The sequence below is a fragment of the Homarus americanus genome, unplaced genomic scaffold, assembly GCF_018991925.1.
Source record: "Homarus americanus isolate GMGI-L3 unplaced genomic scaffold, GMGI_Hamer_2.0 scaffold24057, whole genome shotgun sequence".
NCBI classification, from domain to species: Eukaryota; Metazoa; Arthropoda; class Malacostraca; order Decapoda; family Nephropidae; genus Homarus; species Homarus americanus.
Window position 1 is genome coordinate 212,271 of NW_024746050.1, and position 18,617 is coordinate 230,887.

Below are 18,617 nucleotides of genomic sequence, written 5' to 3' on the forward strand. Positions count from 1 at the left end.
TAGTAGATTATATAACAGAAGCTTCCAGTACTATAGAAAAATGAAATTAAATACAGAATGAATATACAAATTAACATTGAATCTTTGATTTTTTTTACACTGGTTTGAAGGGGCTGGTCTTGTGTGATGTTATGTTGGCTTGATACAGCTGTTGTGAGATAATGAGGTGAGTGTGTAGTGAGTGTAGTTATTACAGTATTTGAATTCATTTGTTATCTAAGCATAACTTATTTATAATGGAGTACAGTACACATAAATGAAACATGCCAATTTTACATATGAACAGGACTAGTTCACACACACACACACACACACGCACAAGGAAATAAACTACATCTGTACTGAATCAGTTTATTACAATGATGATTACAGTAGCTTCATTATGACTCAAACAAAGCAGTGCCAGAATCTGCTTCTTAATAGCAAGTCACTCCACTTATGATGTATAAAACAGAAGCTTATAACAATTATGGTATGTTAAATCAAATAGCAAATTTTTACATGACCATTCCAAAAAAAATGGCATAATTTATTAGTTATAATAGAGGGCAGCAGAGTAATTAAATAATTACCTGTATTAACAATCAAGAAACCACCTATGATGGATGATACATCATAGAAAACCCTGATGTAATCTGTAGTTTAAAAAAATATTTCCCATTAAAAATGGATACCTGACAAACTCTAAACTAACCTACCAATAGAATATCTACAACACTCCTTAATCCTAATTCACTTCTTTGTACATAGTTAAGTCTCACTAAGACTATTTAGCAGTGTGTATCAGCATATTTCATACCTATCAGATCCTGATTTCGAAAAACAAAAAATAATAAAAATCCAGCACCTCACTAAACTGAACACATAATGATCCAAGCTTCAACAGATGATAGAAAATGATACAAAATTCTTCACTCTTATTTACAATATCTCTCTCAAGACATTAACAATAATACATTCAAAGATGAGTCACCTCAGTAGCTCTATGCGGACGTGGTGTTTACATTACCTTACAGGAAATATAATAAATAGTTTAGAGCCCAAGTCTTATAACTTTTAGAGGAAGAAATTCCAGAACAAATTGCTTATGCTAAACAAAGGCTAAAAAATGCTTGTCCCCCAAAATTATATACTGTATATATACAGTATTTAATTATAGACTAAAAATCAATAAAACCTTGAACTATTTTGCTTCATTGAACAAGGCAAAAGGACATACAGTGCTCTTCCAAGACAGGATGTGTATGGTTTTATTTATAATTTCCAACTACACCCCTGTATATAAAACATCCCCATTCAGGCAGTCAGTAAATGTTAAAATTTTAGAGTTTTCACCCACAAAACATGTCTTGACTTCATGTTTACTACTACTAGCAGGCTCTTGTAAAGCGCAGACCATGCTATTGGGTTCGGGATTTTGAAGACACTAGACATTGGTTGCATGTGATTGTCCACCCCCAACCCACCATAACTACTGACCATCTCTACCCACTGCCATGAAAGTGAGAAGTGAACAATCATTAGCACCCAGCCATCAACGCCAAGGGTGTACTGAGTCTTGCCCCAACAGTATGGCCAATTGGTGCAATACAAGAGGTGCCTAGCAACAGCCTCAGTCATAAGATGGGACATCTGTGATCAATCCTCTATGTTTAGATAATGAATAATCTAGTCAGAGTTAACCACCCCACTCAATGATCTTAAAAAATGACTCATAATATTCTTGTTGCATTATAAGAAACAATAAGTATTTAAATTGTGGGGCTTCACTTTCATTACTGAAGACAGGTCACAGTGAGACAAATTGAAAATTAATTTGAGAAATGGTAATTACGTATCAAAGTGCACACAAGAATTGGATGCATATTGGTAAATGAAGAACATGAATATTCATCTGACAAGTAACAAGACTTTAATTTATCATATACAGTACTACTATAGTGTTACTTGTCATCATAAGTTATAATATTATGATACCCACTCATTATGTACAGTATTTGTCATAAAATTAAATTCTCATTAAGAAATAACTTTGTATAAAACTGTAAAGTGGGAAAACTTTCAACAGAAATTATGGTGGAATACTGAGTTATTTCCTGCTTGTGATTAATGAAATGATTACCTAGTATTACCCTCCCCATGACAACCATCACCTAAATAAGAGTTTCTGAAACAAATGTCACCAGTTAAAGCAGGAGGCTGATGAATCATTGTGCTACTCTAACAGTGCTGGTTCCATCTATCAAGTGAAAGTTAAGTCATATGGTCTAGTACTGCAGGATCAACCTAACATTCAATAAACCTCAAAAAGAGACTGAGAGTCATCTGATCCAAGCTCACTAACCACAAGTGATTTCCTGATCAATAACCTCCATTTATGCCTGGCTCAGATGATATGTTTAATTAACACCAGCTAGAAAAAAGGTCAGGGTTGGAAAAATAGTTTCAAGTGCTTGTGTGGCTATGGACCCCACATAGGGAGCTCACCCTACTGGAGGAAGGGCTAAAAGATCTAGCTATCAAGCTTTGCAAACTTCTCAGTCCCACACTGTCCTTAAGAGATAGTCTGGGCAACAGAAAATATTAGCCTATGCCAACCAACACCTCTTACACAATGAAGGAAATATTTAAGCTCACAGAAAATGTCTGAGGTCAGGTGAGGCAAAAGAAAAAAGATCAAGTCAACCCCTAGATACCTAGGGAACTCCTCATTCTAGTTAAAATGTAAGACTCTTAAAACTAGAACCCAGCCAGCCAATCATCATGGGAGATCATGACTTCCCTCTCAATTAACTGAGAATTCAGAGGCTATTGAATAAAAATGAAACTTTTCCTTGAACTAGCCTTGTTACTTGGGCATAGGAAAAGGAATTAAACCTCCCTTTTCCTGAATGAGCAAATCTGCATTTGGGGTATTTGGTCCAAACCTATCATAAGGTAAATGGCACAAAAGACAAATTGAACACCCTTGTGTTCCACAGTGTGAGTTATCAATGAAATGTTGAGCCAGTAGACCTGGAGGGTTTTCCAAATTATTTTTCTGAGCAAGATCTATCAGATGTTGAGTTAGCCCACCAGTGACATTTCACAGCCCATCCTTCCAACTGTTACACTGCAGGAGGCTAACAAGCCTCGACTCACTGAACACTATCATTATCAATACAACATTAAGGGACTCTGAAATATAACAATCTAATGCTCATTAATCTTTTTATCCACAACTTTATGCTACATACAGAAGGAAAAGTTACTCATTAAACCAAGATAACAGCTACAGGACTGAGAACATGAGGAGTAAGTAAATAATCCTACATGCATTATTTCATTATGATGACTCAATGAAAAAATTTATTTAAAATATAAAACAAAATCATTCTCCTTTGTAAGTAACTGTATTCTTACAATGCTAACAACAGATGAAGGAATACCTACAATGCAATAGCAATAACTGTACAAAGTTATGGTGCAAGTAAAAAGTTCAACAAACTTGTTACAATGAAATGAGAGCCATTTAAATTTATAAGGGTAAATAAATCTCTTTGTTCTCTTCAGGGTGTTAGCCTTGGTTTATGGGTGTTGCTTCCTTCACTATGGGTAACAATATGTGAATGGTTGCTAGGTCACATCCCAGGGTAAATTTCACATTGCTCTAACTGACCAACTAAATGCAGCCTAAACTGGCCGGCACATACATTGAAAAGTCCACTTAAGATTTGTTTCATAGGCTGCTAAGCCATCCTAGGAAACCCTAAGTGAATACACAACATCCTCTAAATCAAGTTGTTATATGCAGGTTTGTTTATTCCAGGTGAACCAACCAAATCATCACTAAAACAGAATCTTTTAACATTCTATTGTAAATCATACCAGGGAAATGCCTTAGTCTTCAGGATTGGGCCCCAATACCTGATAATGATAGGCAAAATGAGTTACTGGCTATGAAAGTGAAAAACAACAAAAACATTTAAACAAGATATAACAATTATTAAACTCAACTTAGAAATAATAAAAACACTGGGAAATGCATAGATCAGCCACAAACACTGCATAGACAAAGAAATTAACTCTGAAATGAGGAGTCACAACTATCAAAGAGATGGTGTGTGTGTGAGAGAGAGCGCAAGTTATAAATGGAACTGAATGCTACCGATGCCAGGAGAGGGACATGCATGCTAGTATGACGTTATAACCCACTGCATTCTGCTTAAAATGGTGACATCTTTCTGAAGGTCTCTTGCAATGACTTGTCTGTGATGGAAAGGGATAACTGATTCATGAATTAATGAATGTAATACAAAAGTTGCTTAGAGGAAGGAATTATACTGTGAATGACAGCAGAATACCCTTGAGCTTGATGTCCTCAGAGAAACATTTTTACTTAACATATCAGAACATCAGCAGTTAGAGGATCATGATGTAAGAACAATAATAAAGTGTATCATTCTATATGCATCTCTATCATATTATCTGCAACATGAATCTTCTTTTTCTAAAACTTAAAAACTGATAAATGGATAATTAAGTACAGTACTTCTCTACCAAATGAAAAGATCATATTCATATCATTCATCTATGTTGACCTTCTTCTCTTACTACAACTTATGATTGGATAAAGAAGAGCAAACTTGTTAAGAACAACGTGAAAAACTGACACAACAATTTAGAATACCGTGTTATTCTCAATCCGAAATCTTTAAGAATCATTAATAAATTAAAACCTAATTTTTAAATGCTGAGTAATACCAGGAATTAATAAATCTTCTAATTCATCAACAGGTTTAGACACACACATTCACCATAATCATCCTGAGTTATTATGTGCAACACTTCACAGGGGAAACAATGGATAACCTCCAAGAAATCTTTCTCATATCAACTGAGACTGGGCTTACTCACCTCTTCTTGTACTCAAACTTTCAATTTACAATATTTTACATTTCAGAAGATGAAGTAAAACTGTTTAGTATTTTAGGTAGTTTTCACTTTTTTTTACAAAGTTTTCATTCACTCAAATGTTCCATTCTCTAAAGGTTCTGACTTTAATTTAGCAGTGTCCCTGATTTCCCTCATAGGAAAGTCCTCATCGTCCAGGTCCACGCCAGCCACCAAAGGCCGGATCACCATCTTGATTTGATTCAACGCTCTCTGGTAAACATTGTTGTCCTCCTGGAGAGAAAAAGAATATTGAATAAATAAAAAATATATATAAGTAGAACCTCGATAAATTGGAGGAGGGGTGGAGATAACACTGCGTATCTGAAGTGTTTAAAGAAAATTAGTTGTTATGTTATTACTGCACTTCAACAACTAAGGTCTTTAAGTGTATAACAAGGTTATTAACCCTTAGGCCCCGGGTGACATTCCAGAACATCCGAATAGCGCGCTCCGGGTGACATTCCGGAATGTCCGCCTATTTTCCCGCCATTTTTTTTTTTACCGTATATACTCGTCCATAACCCCCCCTCGTTTATAGGTCGACCCTGATTTTTTTTACCAAGAAATCGTTAATTTATGATATTCCTTGTTTATAGTTTGACCCACGTTTTTGAGGGTAATGGAACAACAAAACCTTCAGTAAAAACGTTCTACGTCCTATAAACTGAGGCTCGCCGTGCCTGAAACACGAGTGCCGAAGGCAAATTGTTTACCATTGATTATTACGACACTTTACACTGAAACGCGGGTAGTTTCAACAAAAATATTGTATATTTCCATTCAAGTATTTATTCAAGTCAATTAGAAAGGAATATTATTGTAATACAAAAGTTTTTTAACTAAATCATTCGAAAAGCGATTACGGTAACATCTTTTGAACGAAAGAAAGCGAAAGTCATTGTTTTCTCACGATTTTATCCCACTTTCCACTGTAATACGTACGCCATTTCAGCAAAAATATTAAATTTCTGTGAACGCATTATGTCAAGCACAGTATGAATAGAATATCATTGTCAGATAACAATATTTTAACCGAAAACTATTAAAAAACGAGTAACATCTCAAGAACATCGGAAGCTTAGCTAAAGTCTTTTGTTTTCGTCATGTCTTTTATCCTATTTTACATTGAAATACATCACGTTTCAGCAAAACTACTATTTATTTCTGAGAATATATTCATTCAGGCGCAGTTTAGGTCAAATATACGTGTGATGTGCATGTGTTCTGGGTATCAAGTTCTATATACAGGAGCGAACACAAACACCTGTAGAGTTTTCGTAGGTTCTATTTACTGGATAAACAGATATGTACATAAGGGAGGTGGCGCTCCTTGCTCTGTATGGGGGTCAACTAGCCTCTAGGGCGACATGTGGCAAGTGATACATTAACAGCTCCCATATGTCGCCAGGCACATTAATTAAGCGTGTGGGACATGGTAAATACATTGCCACACGCTGCTAGCTAGGCTGAATAAATAGTGTATATAAATGGAGCACATACATAATATACATACATAATATACTTACAGCATACATAATATACATACACGATGTAACAGTTTTTTAACTGAAAACAATTCGAAAAACACGTACCCTCTAGCCCTGTTCAAGGAGAGGACTGGGAGAAGCTGTTTGGTGCTGCAGACGATGACAAGGAAAATGATTTTGATGGATTTTAATGAAAATATTCAGAAATATGGTATTGTAGTATTTATTCAAGTCAATTAGGAAAGACTATTATTGTAATACAACAGTTTTTTAACTGAAAACCATTCGAAAAGCGATTACGGTAACATCTTTTGAACGAAAGAAAGCGAAAGTCATTGTTTTCGTCACGATTTTATCCCATTTTCCACTGTAATACGTACATCATTTCAGCAAAAATATTACATTTCCGTGAATGCATTATGTCAAGCACAGCATGAATAGAATACCATTGTAATATAACAATATTTTAACCAAAAACTATTAAAAAAACCGAGTAACTTCTCTTGAACATCGGAAGGTTAGGTAAAATATTTTGTTATCGTCATGTATTTTATCCTATTTTACATTAGAATACATCACGTTTCAGCAAAACTACTATTTATTTCCAAGAATATATTCATTCAAGCGCAGTTTAGGTAAAATATACATGTGATGTAACAGTTTTTTAACTGAAAACGATTCGAAAAACACGTGTACCGTCTAGCTGATACTCAACAGCTGGTGGTGCGTCATGCGTCGTTGTAAACAATAGGAGGTTGAAGTAGATTACCGGGTATTATATTAAGTGTGAAAAATCGAAAAGGTTTTTATTACCGGTATTTTTTGTAGATCAATGAGAACTGTGATACCGTATATGATATGATAAGTTAGCCTGTGCTAAGAACTTCAACATAGACTAGTGAAAGAACGTTGTAAGGTAATTTAGCCTATTGTAAGTTGGTGAGCTTCATTTGCTGAAGGAACTGCACAATTTTCATTACTAATTGGTACATATTTTACGTTTCCATTGTTTACTGGCAGTAAATGGTAAATATTTTTCATGTCTGAAGCTAAAAGTTGCTCCTCGCCCTTCCCATCATGCACGGGTTCAACCTAACAAAACTATTACGCATGTATAGGACGACCCTCAATTTTTTGCCTAAAAATTTGGTCTTAAAAACTCGAACTATACACGAATATATACGGTAATTATTTTTGGAAAAGTTTATTTATTTTTCTTGATTTAACCCCGCTGGGGGGGGTACTGCCAGCAGCACCCTAACCCAGGGTTTAAGAGTTAAACGAATATTACATCAACAATAAAAAAATAATATGAAATAACTCTCTGGGTTGAAAATCAGATACAGTATGTAAGTCTGGTTGTCACCGAGATGATAGTTATTTTCTGTAAAGTGTTTTATTTAAGTAACCAGAGAATTTGTCTTATGAATAAAGAGAAAACTGTAAACTGTACAGTACTATTAAGAATAAAATAAGAACAAATAAGTGTAGGAGTATATTGTATGTGGAAGACGAATGTTTATCTGGGAGCAGCTGGCAGAGGGAGGGGGGATAGCATGGGTGGGTGGCTCCCTCCCCCTCTCTCCCACAAGATTCCTTTAATACTTCTTTATGCAATTCCACCACAATTCTCAAATAATTTAGGATCATTTGGTGCCAGGTTGATAAAATATTATCCTAAAAGAATCAACTTTCCTGAAAAAAGAATCCCACACTGAACACTATGAGTCAATTGTTTACAAAGAGCAAACAGCTGATTGGCTTACCACAATTTCTGTCTTCAATAGTTAGTAAATTAGTGCAGAACAGTTGTGTATTTATCATCACTTAATAACTACTATCGTAGTGTATTTATCATCACTTAATAAGTAATATTGTAGTGTAAAGTATTATGCATCTGCATGTACCCTGGTATATTCATTAATCATTTGTCTGAATACAAGTAGCCAAACTGAGTCATCATATAACACTCAAAGGTGGTACATAACATTTTTAAGAGGATATCTTCATTTCAAATACTATACAGTGTGTTATAGTGACCCCTGACGTAAGCTGGTCTACTGAAAGCTCACACGAAAGCATCTTTGTAAACAACCTTCTGATACAGCTTATCCTTTATTTTCAAGTCATATTACAAATTACATACAGTATTGTATTTTTCTATATTACTGAAGATGTTACATTAATCATGATGAACCATAAACCATAAGAGGCCAATCATAGGAGAATATAATACTGAATCAATAAATATATAGACCTGACATATGTGGCAACACCTGACCAGCCCCAGTCTGCTTACAGTGTCTTAGTTCTCAGTAGGCCTATAAAAAATCTCATTAGACCAGTGTACAGTATTCAGTAAGTGTTGTTCATTTCATCAGATTTTTTTTTATTTCATCTTCCTCATTTCTTTTTTTGTGTGTGTGTGTATTTTTGGTGACCAGAGCACATTTCTGTATATTAATTCGCAAAGAAACTCTCAATGTTTCCTGTTCCCATGTTTGAAGGAAGCTGGTGGGCGCTAACACCTACATTACTTAGGAATTGAATGATATTAGTAAGAGATGTAGTACAAGGCAATTTAAGAAGACCATTTCATGATAATTTTTAATCAGAATTGGGATTATTCTTATTTTATTATGACTTTAAGATCACACTGTTGGCAAAAGAATTTAATCGACAATGCCTATGAATATGGGTGTGTGAGTAGTGTCTGGTTTTCTCTACATAAATATAAAAATTATGTTTTCCTCTACCGTTAATTTCTCCTCCATCTTCATCAATCCGTTATGATTTCCTTATCTGAAGAAGGAGAATCAAGAGAACTTTTAATATTCTAATGAAGCATGACCAGAGACCTTTGATGATGATCCATAAGGCAAAAAAAATTACTGCATGTATAAAATCCTTTGTGTGGTGAAGGAAAAGCCAAGATACAGCGAACAAAACTTAGTAAAATACTTACTATAGCCTTTTGAAGTTCCTCTTCCATTGATTTTAGATTAGAATTTGTACTTTTAAGCTCTTTATTCAGCTTACTGCATTTCTCATACGACTTCTTTGCTTCATCTTTGCTGCACACTGAAACAAGAATACTCTATTAAAGCTCTTTATTGCAAGAGTAAGAAATTAAAGAAATGGGCATTATTCTCTTTCTCTCTCTTTTGAGCCTTTTCACACTTAATGTATACTGATGCCACTGTTATTCACTCATTCATTCATACTGCCTGAAAACTGGGATCTAATATGGTGCTCCCCTCCACAACAAGGCCCCAATGTCTGGCTTACTTCTGTTGCTTCACACACTCTCATCCTCCTCATTTTTTGTGCATCCTTTATCCCATTCTTCCATCTTCTTGGTCTTCTCCTCTCCTTCCTATCACACACCTCTTGACTTAGGCTCTCTTCTTATCCATGATTCACTCCCCATTTTCTATACTGTATTTTTTCCCTACCATCTGAGCACTTCTTCATAACCTTATTTCTTAACTTATTCTCGGCATCTTCTTCAACCCAAGACTGTCCTGGAGTAACTTAATTCAATGGTATATAATTTATTCCCTTCTCTCTCATCCACAGTCTGTGTTTCCTAACCATACAATAATAAAGTTAGTTGTGGAATTCTTTTGACATACTGTAGTTCTCTTTCTCTCATCACTTCTTAAAATTACTCTCCTTCTGCTGCTCTGTGATTCACTTCAACACACACATCACTATTTCCCAACACAGGGCAGCAAAGTGCATTTAGTGGTGTGGTCGAGTAAAAAAAATATAATAAAACTTCCCTTGTCCTATACAGCTCATTATGATTGAATTACTATTAATTATTTTTTTCTTAAGTTTAGATAAGATTTGTCATGTCAACTTTGAGATAAAATTAAAAAAATAAGGTGAAAACACTACGGAAATAATTTACCAGCAGGGAGGCAGAGCCATAGACATGCAGCGTGTGTGTGCCGAGTCTTTCCCAAACATGAGAACTAAGATGCGGTGAAATAAATAAACACAAATAAATATTATAAACAAAAAATAAAAATAACTTACTTAGGTCCTTCTGTAATTCTTTAAGTTTTTCTTCTGTGTTGCTTCTGGCATTTTCAGACTTTTCCAGCTGTTGAATCAACTTGCCGATGTCCACCAGTGAGCCTCCATATTTCACAACTCCTGTAATAACCACACACGAAAATATTCCTTATAAATTTTCTCGTCCTATGTAAGCGATGGGATGGGTTTTGTTGCTCCTGAAAACTTTGCCCAGAGAGAAGCACATTTCTACACTAACACAAAAAAATACATTATCATCCTGTGAAAGAACTAAGCAAGCGTGGAAAATGGCCGTGTTGATGGTGATGATGAAAACCAGCAACTTCAAAATAGAGGATTATGAAAAACAGATATAATTAAATACTGTACAGGCAGAATGACAGTTGACTCTTACACTAACTGTCTCCTGTCATTTCTCCTTATTAGATATTTCTCTTTCCTCTGATCTATCACATACAAGTGGGAGTGAAGATAGCACCATCTAGTATCTACTGAGGTAAATAAACTCTATTCCTTACTAAAAAAAAGAGAGAATGAAGCCAAAGAACTGAAAAAAGTCCCTTGAATAACACAGTGAATAAAGAAAGAGTTCATAAGACCTTTGCACAGGTGACTACTGACATCAACAGGACCTAGATAAGTTAATGATCTCTTAAGTGCAGGTAACCAAATCAGGGACTTAACTCACCCAGCAGAAAATATTAATTCAAACATACCTGTTGCAGATATCAAAGGTTCTTCTTTGTTACGAGAGTTTTTTCTGGTGATTATCTTCAAATCTCCACACACCGCTGCAGCAAAGGCGTCCGTGAACAGTGGCATCACAGTGTTGTTACCTGAGGAACACGAGGACCAGTCTCAATCTTTTCATTTTTTTTCCATAGTGGCAAATAACACCTGTCTCCCTTAGATAAAAGCCAAACCAAAGATAGAAATCTTCACCAACAAGTATTTCACACATTGTAGTAAAGAATTTGACAACTAAAATCCACTAATGTCAGATATCATGGGTCTAAATCAATGGCTTTAGAGTGCAGATGAAATTTTAGTTGTTTAGTTAAGATATTACAAAGGTCTGGAGCCATGATGATACTATACAGGATGGAGGTAGGTACTGTAGTCATCTGAAACAAAGATTACACTAACTTTACCCAACATTATTTCCCTAATTTATCTTTTCAATCAATTTAGCTTTTTAACCACTTGTGTATGAGATCCCCTCGGTGATGAATAAAATCACCTGGGGAGTTGAATAAAAATAATAAAAGCAGTGACTCCATAGTAAAGGGGTCAAAGAGGTTAGCATATGTTCCCTCACATACCCTTAGCCAAGGCCTCCAAGTCTAGGATAGGTGGAGGATCCCTCGGCTTGTCCTTGTCATCTAGGGAAACATCCGTCAGTTTCCGGTAGTGTAAGACGTCTCGGGACATAACCTTTGACATTAGTTTCTTTTGCTGGAAAAAATAATTATGAATAATATAACAAAAATGTCTACTTATACAGATATATCTAACAACATTCCAAAATTCAACTCTGACTACATCATTCAAAATGCTCAATAATGATGAAGAAATCCTTAATATACATCCCAAACAACCATGGATAAGGCTGCTAAAAATCCTAACCTGTGCTCTGGAAAGGTTCAGGCCAAGCATATTAATGATGTCCTCTAAGTCGCGGTCGATTATATAACCCGTATGTGTCTGGTCGAAGTACACGAACGACAGGAGAAGAAATGGGTCAATGGTGAACATCTTCTTCTTCTCTTTCTTCTCTCTTCTTTCTCTGTCTTTCTTGTCGTCCTTCTTCTTCCCATCTTTACTGTCCTTACGATCGTCTTTCTCTTTGCTGTCTCCACTCTTGGTACCAATGGTTTCATCTTTGGAGTCTTCATCATCCTGGACAAAATAATAATTAGTTGAAACTTATTTAAAGGAGAGAGAGAGAGAGAGAGAGAAAATAGACATCTACCCAGGAAGTGAGAAATGCTAAAGCAATAATTTGTCCTTTAATTGGTATCTGAAGGAGAGTACATTGGTAATACTCTACTTACAATTTCATCATCATCTTCATCCTCCATCTCCTCATCTTCATCCTCTTCCTCTTTCTTTTCCTCCTTCTCCTCTTTTGATTCTTCTTTTTCTACCGATTTCTTTTCCTTCTTCTCTACTTCTTTTTCCTCTTCCAGTTTCTCGTCTTTCTCGTCGTCTTCTTCCTTCTTCTCTTTGTCTTCTTTCTTTTCTTTGTCATCTTTTTCATCCTTCTTCTCCTTGTCTTTCTTCTCTTTGTCCTTGTCCTTCTCTTTCTTCTCTTCCTTTTCTTTCTTCTGCAGGAATAAAAAAATAAATAAATTATCAAATGGAATAAAAAAGTCAGAGTGGGTCGCTAAGGCACGTGACTCGATAACAAACCCTTCCACAATCCTGTCCAGAGTCATCTCCATCTTGCCACTAAAATCCTGTCACTCACACAAGTTAGGAATTCTCTCTATTAACAACAGCTAATGTATTCCAGAACAAATATCTAGTGGAGAGTAAACCAATCCCATTTGTTGCCTTTTGAAACTCTTAGCCATTCAAGTCATACAATAAAATAACATTATCCTCACTTCCTCCTTGGCTGGCTTCTCCGGGCACTCGTACAGGGCGCGATAGATGCGGAAGGCGAAGTCTCTCATCAGCATTTCGTTGAACAGCTCCGCAAAGAGACTGACTTCAAAGGAATGTTCTTTGTTATCTTCCTGAAAAAATAAATAAATAATAGATAGGATTGAATAATTAATGAGTGACATTTAATAAACAAGTAAGAGATATATATAGCCTGAAAGATCACCTGCCACAACACCCCAGCCACACACACAGTTACTTCTCATGTCGAACTTAAGTATGGGAAGCAAACTCAAATCCTGGCTTAGCAGTTGTTTCAAGAGCCACCAAGCCAACACATACACTGAGATAAACCCTGGACTACTTCTCTTGACTCTAGGAACTCCTGAGTCATAACCTTGGGATTCATTCATACAGATAATGAAATTCACTTTGGGTGGAGAGGAATTCCAAGTCACTTGTCTCCTCCCTCAATATTTGCTGGGATTTCATATACTTCAATCCTTTGTTTTATAGCCTACAGGTCATTTGTCAAGTGAACTACAAAATAGTAAGTCAGTTTCTGGTCAGCTTGGGTAAGTCACAGCAGTTGAAGTTCTCCTTATAACATTACACATCAACACACCTTCCTTCCCAATTAACTGTCGTCTTGACTGAAGCCCGTATAATACGTCTCATTTTAAACTAAATAACAAGAGTATACTAAGAGTATTTATAATCTTTACCGACCATTGACACTTGGTACACTCACCTGTCTATAATCCAGAAGCACGGAGAGGGACATGGTGGTACAGTCAAATTTACCGGACTTGGCGGTGCGAGATGGATGCACAACAATCATGGGCTGGTCTGGAAGGGTGTACCGCTTCTCGAGTAAATTTCTTTCCCTCTCCTCCGCCTTCTTTTTCTGAGCGGGAAACATAAAATAAAATTATCACGGCCAATTCATATCATCTACTATAAATCACATCCTTTTTTTTAGTTGGTAAAAATATTAAAAACCAATAAAATATATATTTGCATTAAAATCAACAGGCTTGTAAGTGAAGAGGGTTTAAGAATGATCCTCACTAAATCTCAGTCTATGAATATTGAGCTAAATTAACAGGTCAACTCACAAGACAGGGATCAGCCCATCGCAGGTAAGTATGTTCATAATAACTCAAGTCATGTGTTTATATTCACAGTTATTTTATTTATTTTAAGTCTTCATATACATACTGTACTATGAAGGAGGGCGGCAAGAATCAAGAGTAACTATATACCGGTACATATTATCCATTCACTGGCAGTAAATTCCTTCCCTCTTACCATTTTTATGTGTAGTTCCTTCAAATATGTTTCCATAAATATACATCAAAGTGAAAAAGATCAATTTTACTAACCTCTTCCTCCTCTTTCTTTCTCTCCTCCTCTTCTTTTCTCTTACGTTCTTCCTCTTTCTTCTTCTCCTCCTCTTCTTTTTTCTTCACCTCATCTGTTTCAATATTTTCAGCAGTTGCAGCTTTCTCAGACTCCTCTTTCTCTTGTTCATTTTTCAAAATCTGGAGAAAAAAGAAATAAATTTGCTTCATGTAATCGTGACAACACCAAAAACATGCCAAGGCTAAGTTTATTTAATCCACTGTCTTACATAAGGGGGATGTGTGTGTGTCCAAGTAGCAGCAGTGAGTGTGTGAAAGAACTGGAGCAGATATAAAATGATTCTTGAGGAAAGGACATACTGTGGAAGGAGAGCATCACATCTCTTAAAACAACAACAAGAATGAATGACAACCAACGAAAAAAAAGAAGAGAGAGAGAGAGAGAGAGAGAGAGAGTGTGTGTGCGTGTGTTTGCTCATTTCGTAGCTACTGTACCTTGCAATAATTTAGGAAAGGCTCGAAAAAGAAAAAAAAGAAAATCTGAGGTTGTAAATCGGGTAAAGGATATGGCACTCTAACATGTTACTCTTTACTTATATATCAAGGATTAAATATGTTCCAGAATCCTCCAGGAATATAAAAATTAACAAATATCATTTAAGTTTTGCTTAGAATGATTTACTGTACCTTCAATAACTGCTAAAATAAAGAAGTAACACTCAATAATAATAATAAGAGAGTCTAATAAACAAAAAGTATACTACAATACTGTACAGTTCAGTAATAAATAATATATTGATGTTGATTATTTTATGTACAAATAATATGAGAGGATGCAGTACAGTTACTAACAAAGAAGATATTGCTGCACATTGTCTTTTATATAATAAGGATGTGTTGAGTACAGTATAATATTTCAAAATATATAAGAACAACTACTGTTTACCTACATGTGATTATTTCTTTAGATATTACCCAAAATTGTTGAGTGGAAAAAGACATGACAGTACAGTACTTCACCAAACACACCTTGAGAAACTAGACGGCATCAAATGACACGAGTGAGGTGGAGGGACAGCTGCTGATGATTGACCGTGAGGTGGAATCATGGAAATGGCTCTGAATTATATATGATGGTGTCCTTCATATATAACTATACTCGTATCTATTCCTTGTGCACTATTACCAGTACTACTGTTAATAAGAGAGAGTGAGGGAGACCCAAATAAACCAGTACAAAACAAATACAAACAAGTCATATATTCATTCACTCACTTTTGTTAGGCGTGCAATCAGCTGTGATTTCAGACCCTTGCTATTTAACATTCGGGCATCCAACTCCGCTCGAAGTTCAGCCACCTGCAACGTGATATAGCTCTCAGAAATGTCTCCATCTACTGACATTGAAAAGAATTCTTCCAGACACACCATACAACTAAAAAAAAATATTACCAACATTTATCTGAAAAAATTGTCTTTATTAAGGAAAAAATAATGAATGTGATGGCACAGGCTTGAGGTTGGATCAGCGAAAAGTGAAAATGTCTCATATACTATACATGAAAGCTGGCCACTAGAGGGCAGTACAGATGAAGTACACTAATTCTGAAGCCTTTGTTAAATAAAGGAGGCAGAGTAACCAGCACTGCACTCCACTGCCTTTAGTTTCCCCAACCATAGTGTTAAGTACCCAGTCACACCTTCGTGGCCTGAGGAGCCTCGGGCAACCATCTGGATAGGAAGCAAACACTGTACTTTACCCTCCAGGCCATCACACCCCAACTGGTTAAGTAATTAATTAAACAAGGGAGGGGCTGTGGAGCAGGTAAACCACAAGATATATAATTACTGTACACACATTACTGATTTCTATGATCACATATAAAACTAAGACATTACCAGTGACACATTAAGGTTCAAACACATTAATAGGAAATGATCATGATATAAGAATTAATAAATGTATAAAGACAAATGAGGATAAAGCAGGAGAAACACATCGGGTACTAATATATGAAGAGTGCTGAGGGGAGGGAAGGATGCAAAGATACATGAGGAGGAAGGTTATATTATCCTGACAACTCATGATATTATACGGCCAGTGAGGGGTGATCAACCAGGATTTTTGGGAGGTTTCACCAGTTGTCACAGGACACCATAAAAAGGCTTGGGGCACACATTCACAGGTTGATCAACACACTGTCAAACTTTTACATAATTCTAGTACTCTTACTCTTCCACATACAAAAAACTCACCTTCATACTCTTAGGGTCTAAGGTGGCATAGTGGCTGGGATCCTTCTTCTTGGGTGAATCCTCCTAGAAAATATGAAAAACAGAACTATTAGCATATGATCCAAACCTGGATATAAATCAACAGTATCAGCAGAACCTAACCAGACTGCCACAATGAATCTCAGGGGAAAGGTTGGTCTATTAGATGTGTTCCTATCCTCACTCACTGCAGCTCGAACCTTAAGAGGGCATGTATGGTGAAGATACAAAGATGCTACACAACAGGGAAATAACACACCTTCAATGGGTGGGCAACTGATATAGCTACAGATCGATGCTGGCTAAATTCAGAGGTTAATGACAATAACAAGAGAATATGAAACACAGAGGTAATATTTAGACCAATTTGGAAAAATGGTGGGATCCAAACAGGTGATATGGAATGGACAGAGGAACTAAAATCCAATAATAAAAAGGTGATGAAAATAGAGAAACGGCTAGTAGAGTCTGCAAGAAAAGGCTGGTGGTGGCTGACTGATGTAGCAATGAATGATAAAAGAGTTGAGAATGGACAGATGGATGATTGTGTCCACCAGAGGTCACACACTCAAGACCCTTGGGTAAGTGACCTTTCACCTTCCCTGACCTCCAAGAAACCTGGCTGCAGCCAAGATTTTAACACCACGTCTCAGGTGTTCAAAGGTATATTTTACACATTGCTGGAGAGAAGACCCATCATTGAATAAAAAAATAAAAAAATGCTGGGATTCCACACTACCTTACCACACAGTCATGTCTAAAATAAATAAAATAAATTAATATTCTAGTAAAGTGATTCATAGAGAAAAGCCAAAATAATGATACAGAGCAACAGAACCAATACAAAGGTATTCTACAATAAATCTGCTCTCCAGACTTGTGATGAGTAAGGTATTATGGAGAGTGAACTTCATGCTTAAACTGCTTTCTCTCCACCAGTCTCTCAAACAGCAAGTTCCAGAATGGAGTTCACACAATAATCAACCTTGTCATCACCACATTCACCATCCATTAAACTATTCAGGATTTATATTGTTTTTTAAGTTGTGACTGCAGCACAGATAACTGGGATAAAGCACAGGGAGGTGTTCTGCAAAGGAGAGTAAACCGTAGAGAAGAAAAAGGTCGGGTGAGTGCCTTGTCTTCCTCCTCCTCCCCCTCCTGATCCTCAGGCTGCTGCTGGCATCCTGCCGAGGAGGAGAGCTTCTTGTCCAGCTGCCGCTTATAGTTGAGGTGGAGACCGTCCCACTCCAGTTTGGCTGGGCAAACGTTCCAAACATCTGGGAGAAATAGTACAGTGGTTTCAACCCGGGCAGGCGAACTCCGGCCCTTGTGTGTGGATTCTCCTCGGCGATAGTAAATCTCCGCAAACCGGTACCTGAGATGGAATGGTGGTGCATCAGGATGCAGCTCTTGGAGACTGAGGGTCAGGCAGTGTTAACATCTACGCGTACGATACAAACGCGCAAGCATTCAAACTCAGCAGAAAATTGTAACACTCTTCCCCTCCTCCTTCACCTGTTCAAATGTAAAAATTGAAACTTTGTTCTATTCTACTTCCTGCTCTCAGCCATGAAGACCTGGCCTGATCAGTGGTTCAACAGTTACAGATGGGCTGGAGTTCATACCTGGAAACCCATTCACAGGCACACACAATCATGGATGCCTGAGATCCTCCACCTTCGATGTTCTTTATCCACTTTCATTCCTTTTCTAGCTAAATATTCATAATGTATAAGCACGAATCCCATAAATATTTACACTGATGACAAATAAAAATATCTGCAACTTACAATAAAATAACCGTAGGGTACAAGGTACAATATTCTGTCAAGGATTCTAAGGTATTCATTAAGTATCGTACCAGTACCGATGGGACAACCTTCTATGGGTCTTTATGATGCCA

At 36.5% G+C, this 18,617-nt stretch overlaps 1 protein-coding gene across 4 annotated transcripts in view; it reads right to left on the reverse strand.

The window, feature by feature from the left end:
- Positions 1-337: 337 nt before the first annotated feature.
- LOC121878885 (cell division cycle and apoptosis regulator protein 1-like) overlaps positions 338-18,617 on the reverse strand; it is a 39,367-nt gene continuing 21,087 nt past the window's right edge. For 3 of the 4 annotated variants that reach the window (XM_042385316.1, XM_042385314.1, XM_042385315.1), the window contains 13 exons: positions 17,849-18,089; positions 16,694-16,756; positions 15,713-15,796; positions 14,459-14,617; positions 13,825-13,980; positions 13,076-13,207; positions 12,521-12,793; positions 12,093-12,365; positions 11,789-11,921; positions 11,183-11,302; positions 10,467-10,595; positions 9,388-9,503; positions 338-5,166 (listed from right to left, as the gene is read on the reverse strand). In XM_042385316.1, coding sequence (XP_042241250.1) covers positions 5,005-5,166; positions 9,388-9,503; positions 10,467-10,595; positions 11,183-11,302; positions 11,789-11,921; positions 12,093-12,365; positions 12,521-12,793; positions 13,076-13,207; positions 13,825-13,980; positions 14,459-14,617; positions 15,713-15,796; positions 16,694-16,756; positions 17,849-18,089 — 2,041 coding nt within the window. In that variant the 3' untranslated portion in view covers positions 338-5,004. The remainder of the gene's footprint in view (positions 5,167-9,387; positions 9,504-10,466; positions 10,596-11,182; positions 11,303-11,788; positions 11,922-12,092; positions 12,366-12,520; positions 12,794-13,075; positions 13,208-13,824; positions 13,981-14,458; positions 14,618-15,712; positions 15,797-16,693; positions 16,757-17,848; positions 18,090-18,617) is intronic. The other variant, XM_042385317.1, reaches the window with a different exon arrangement.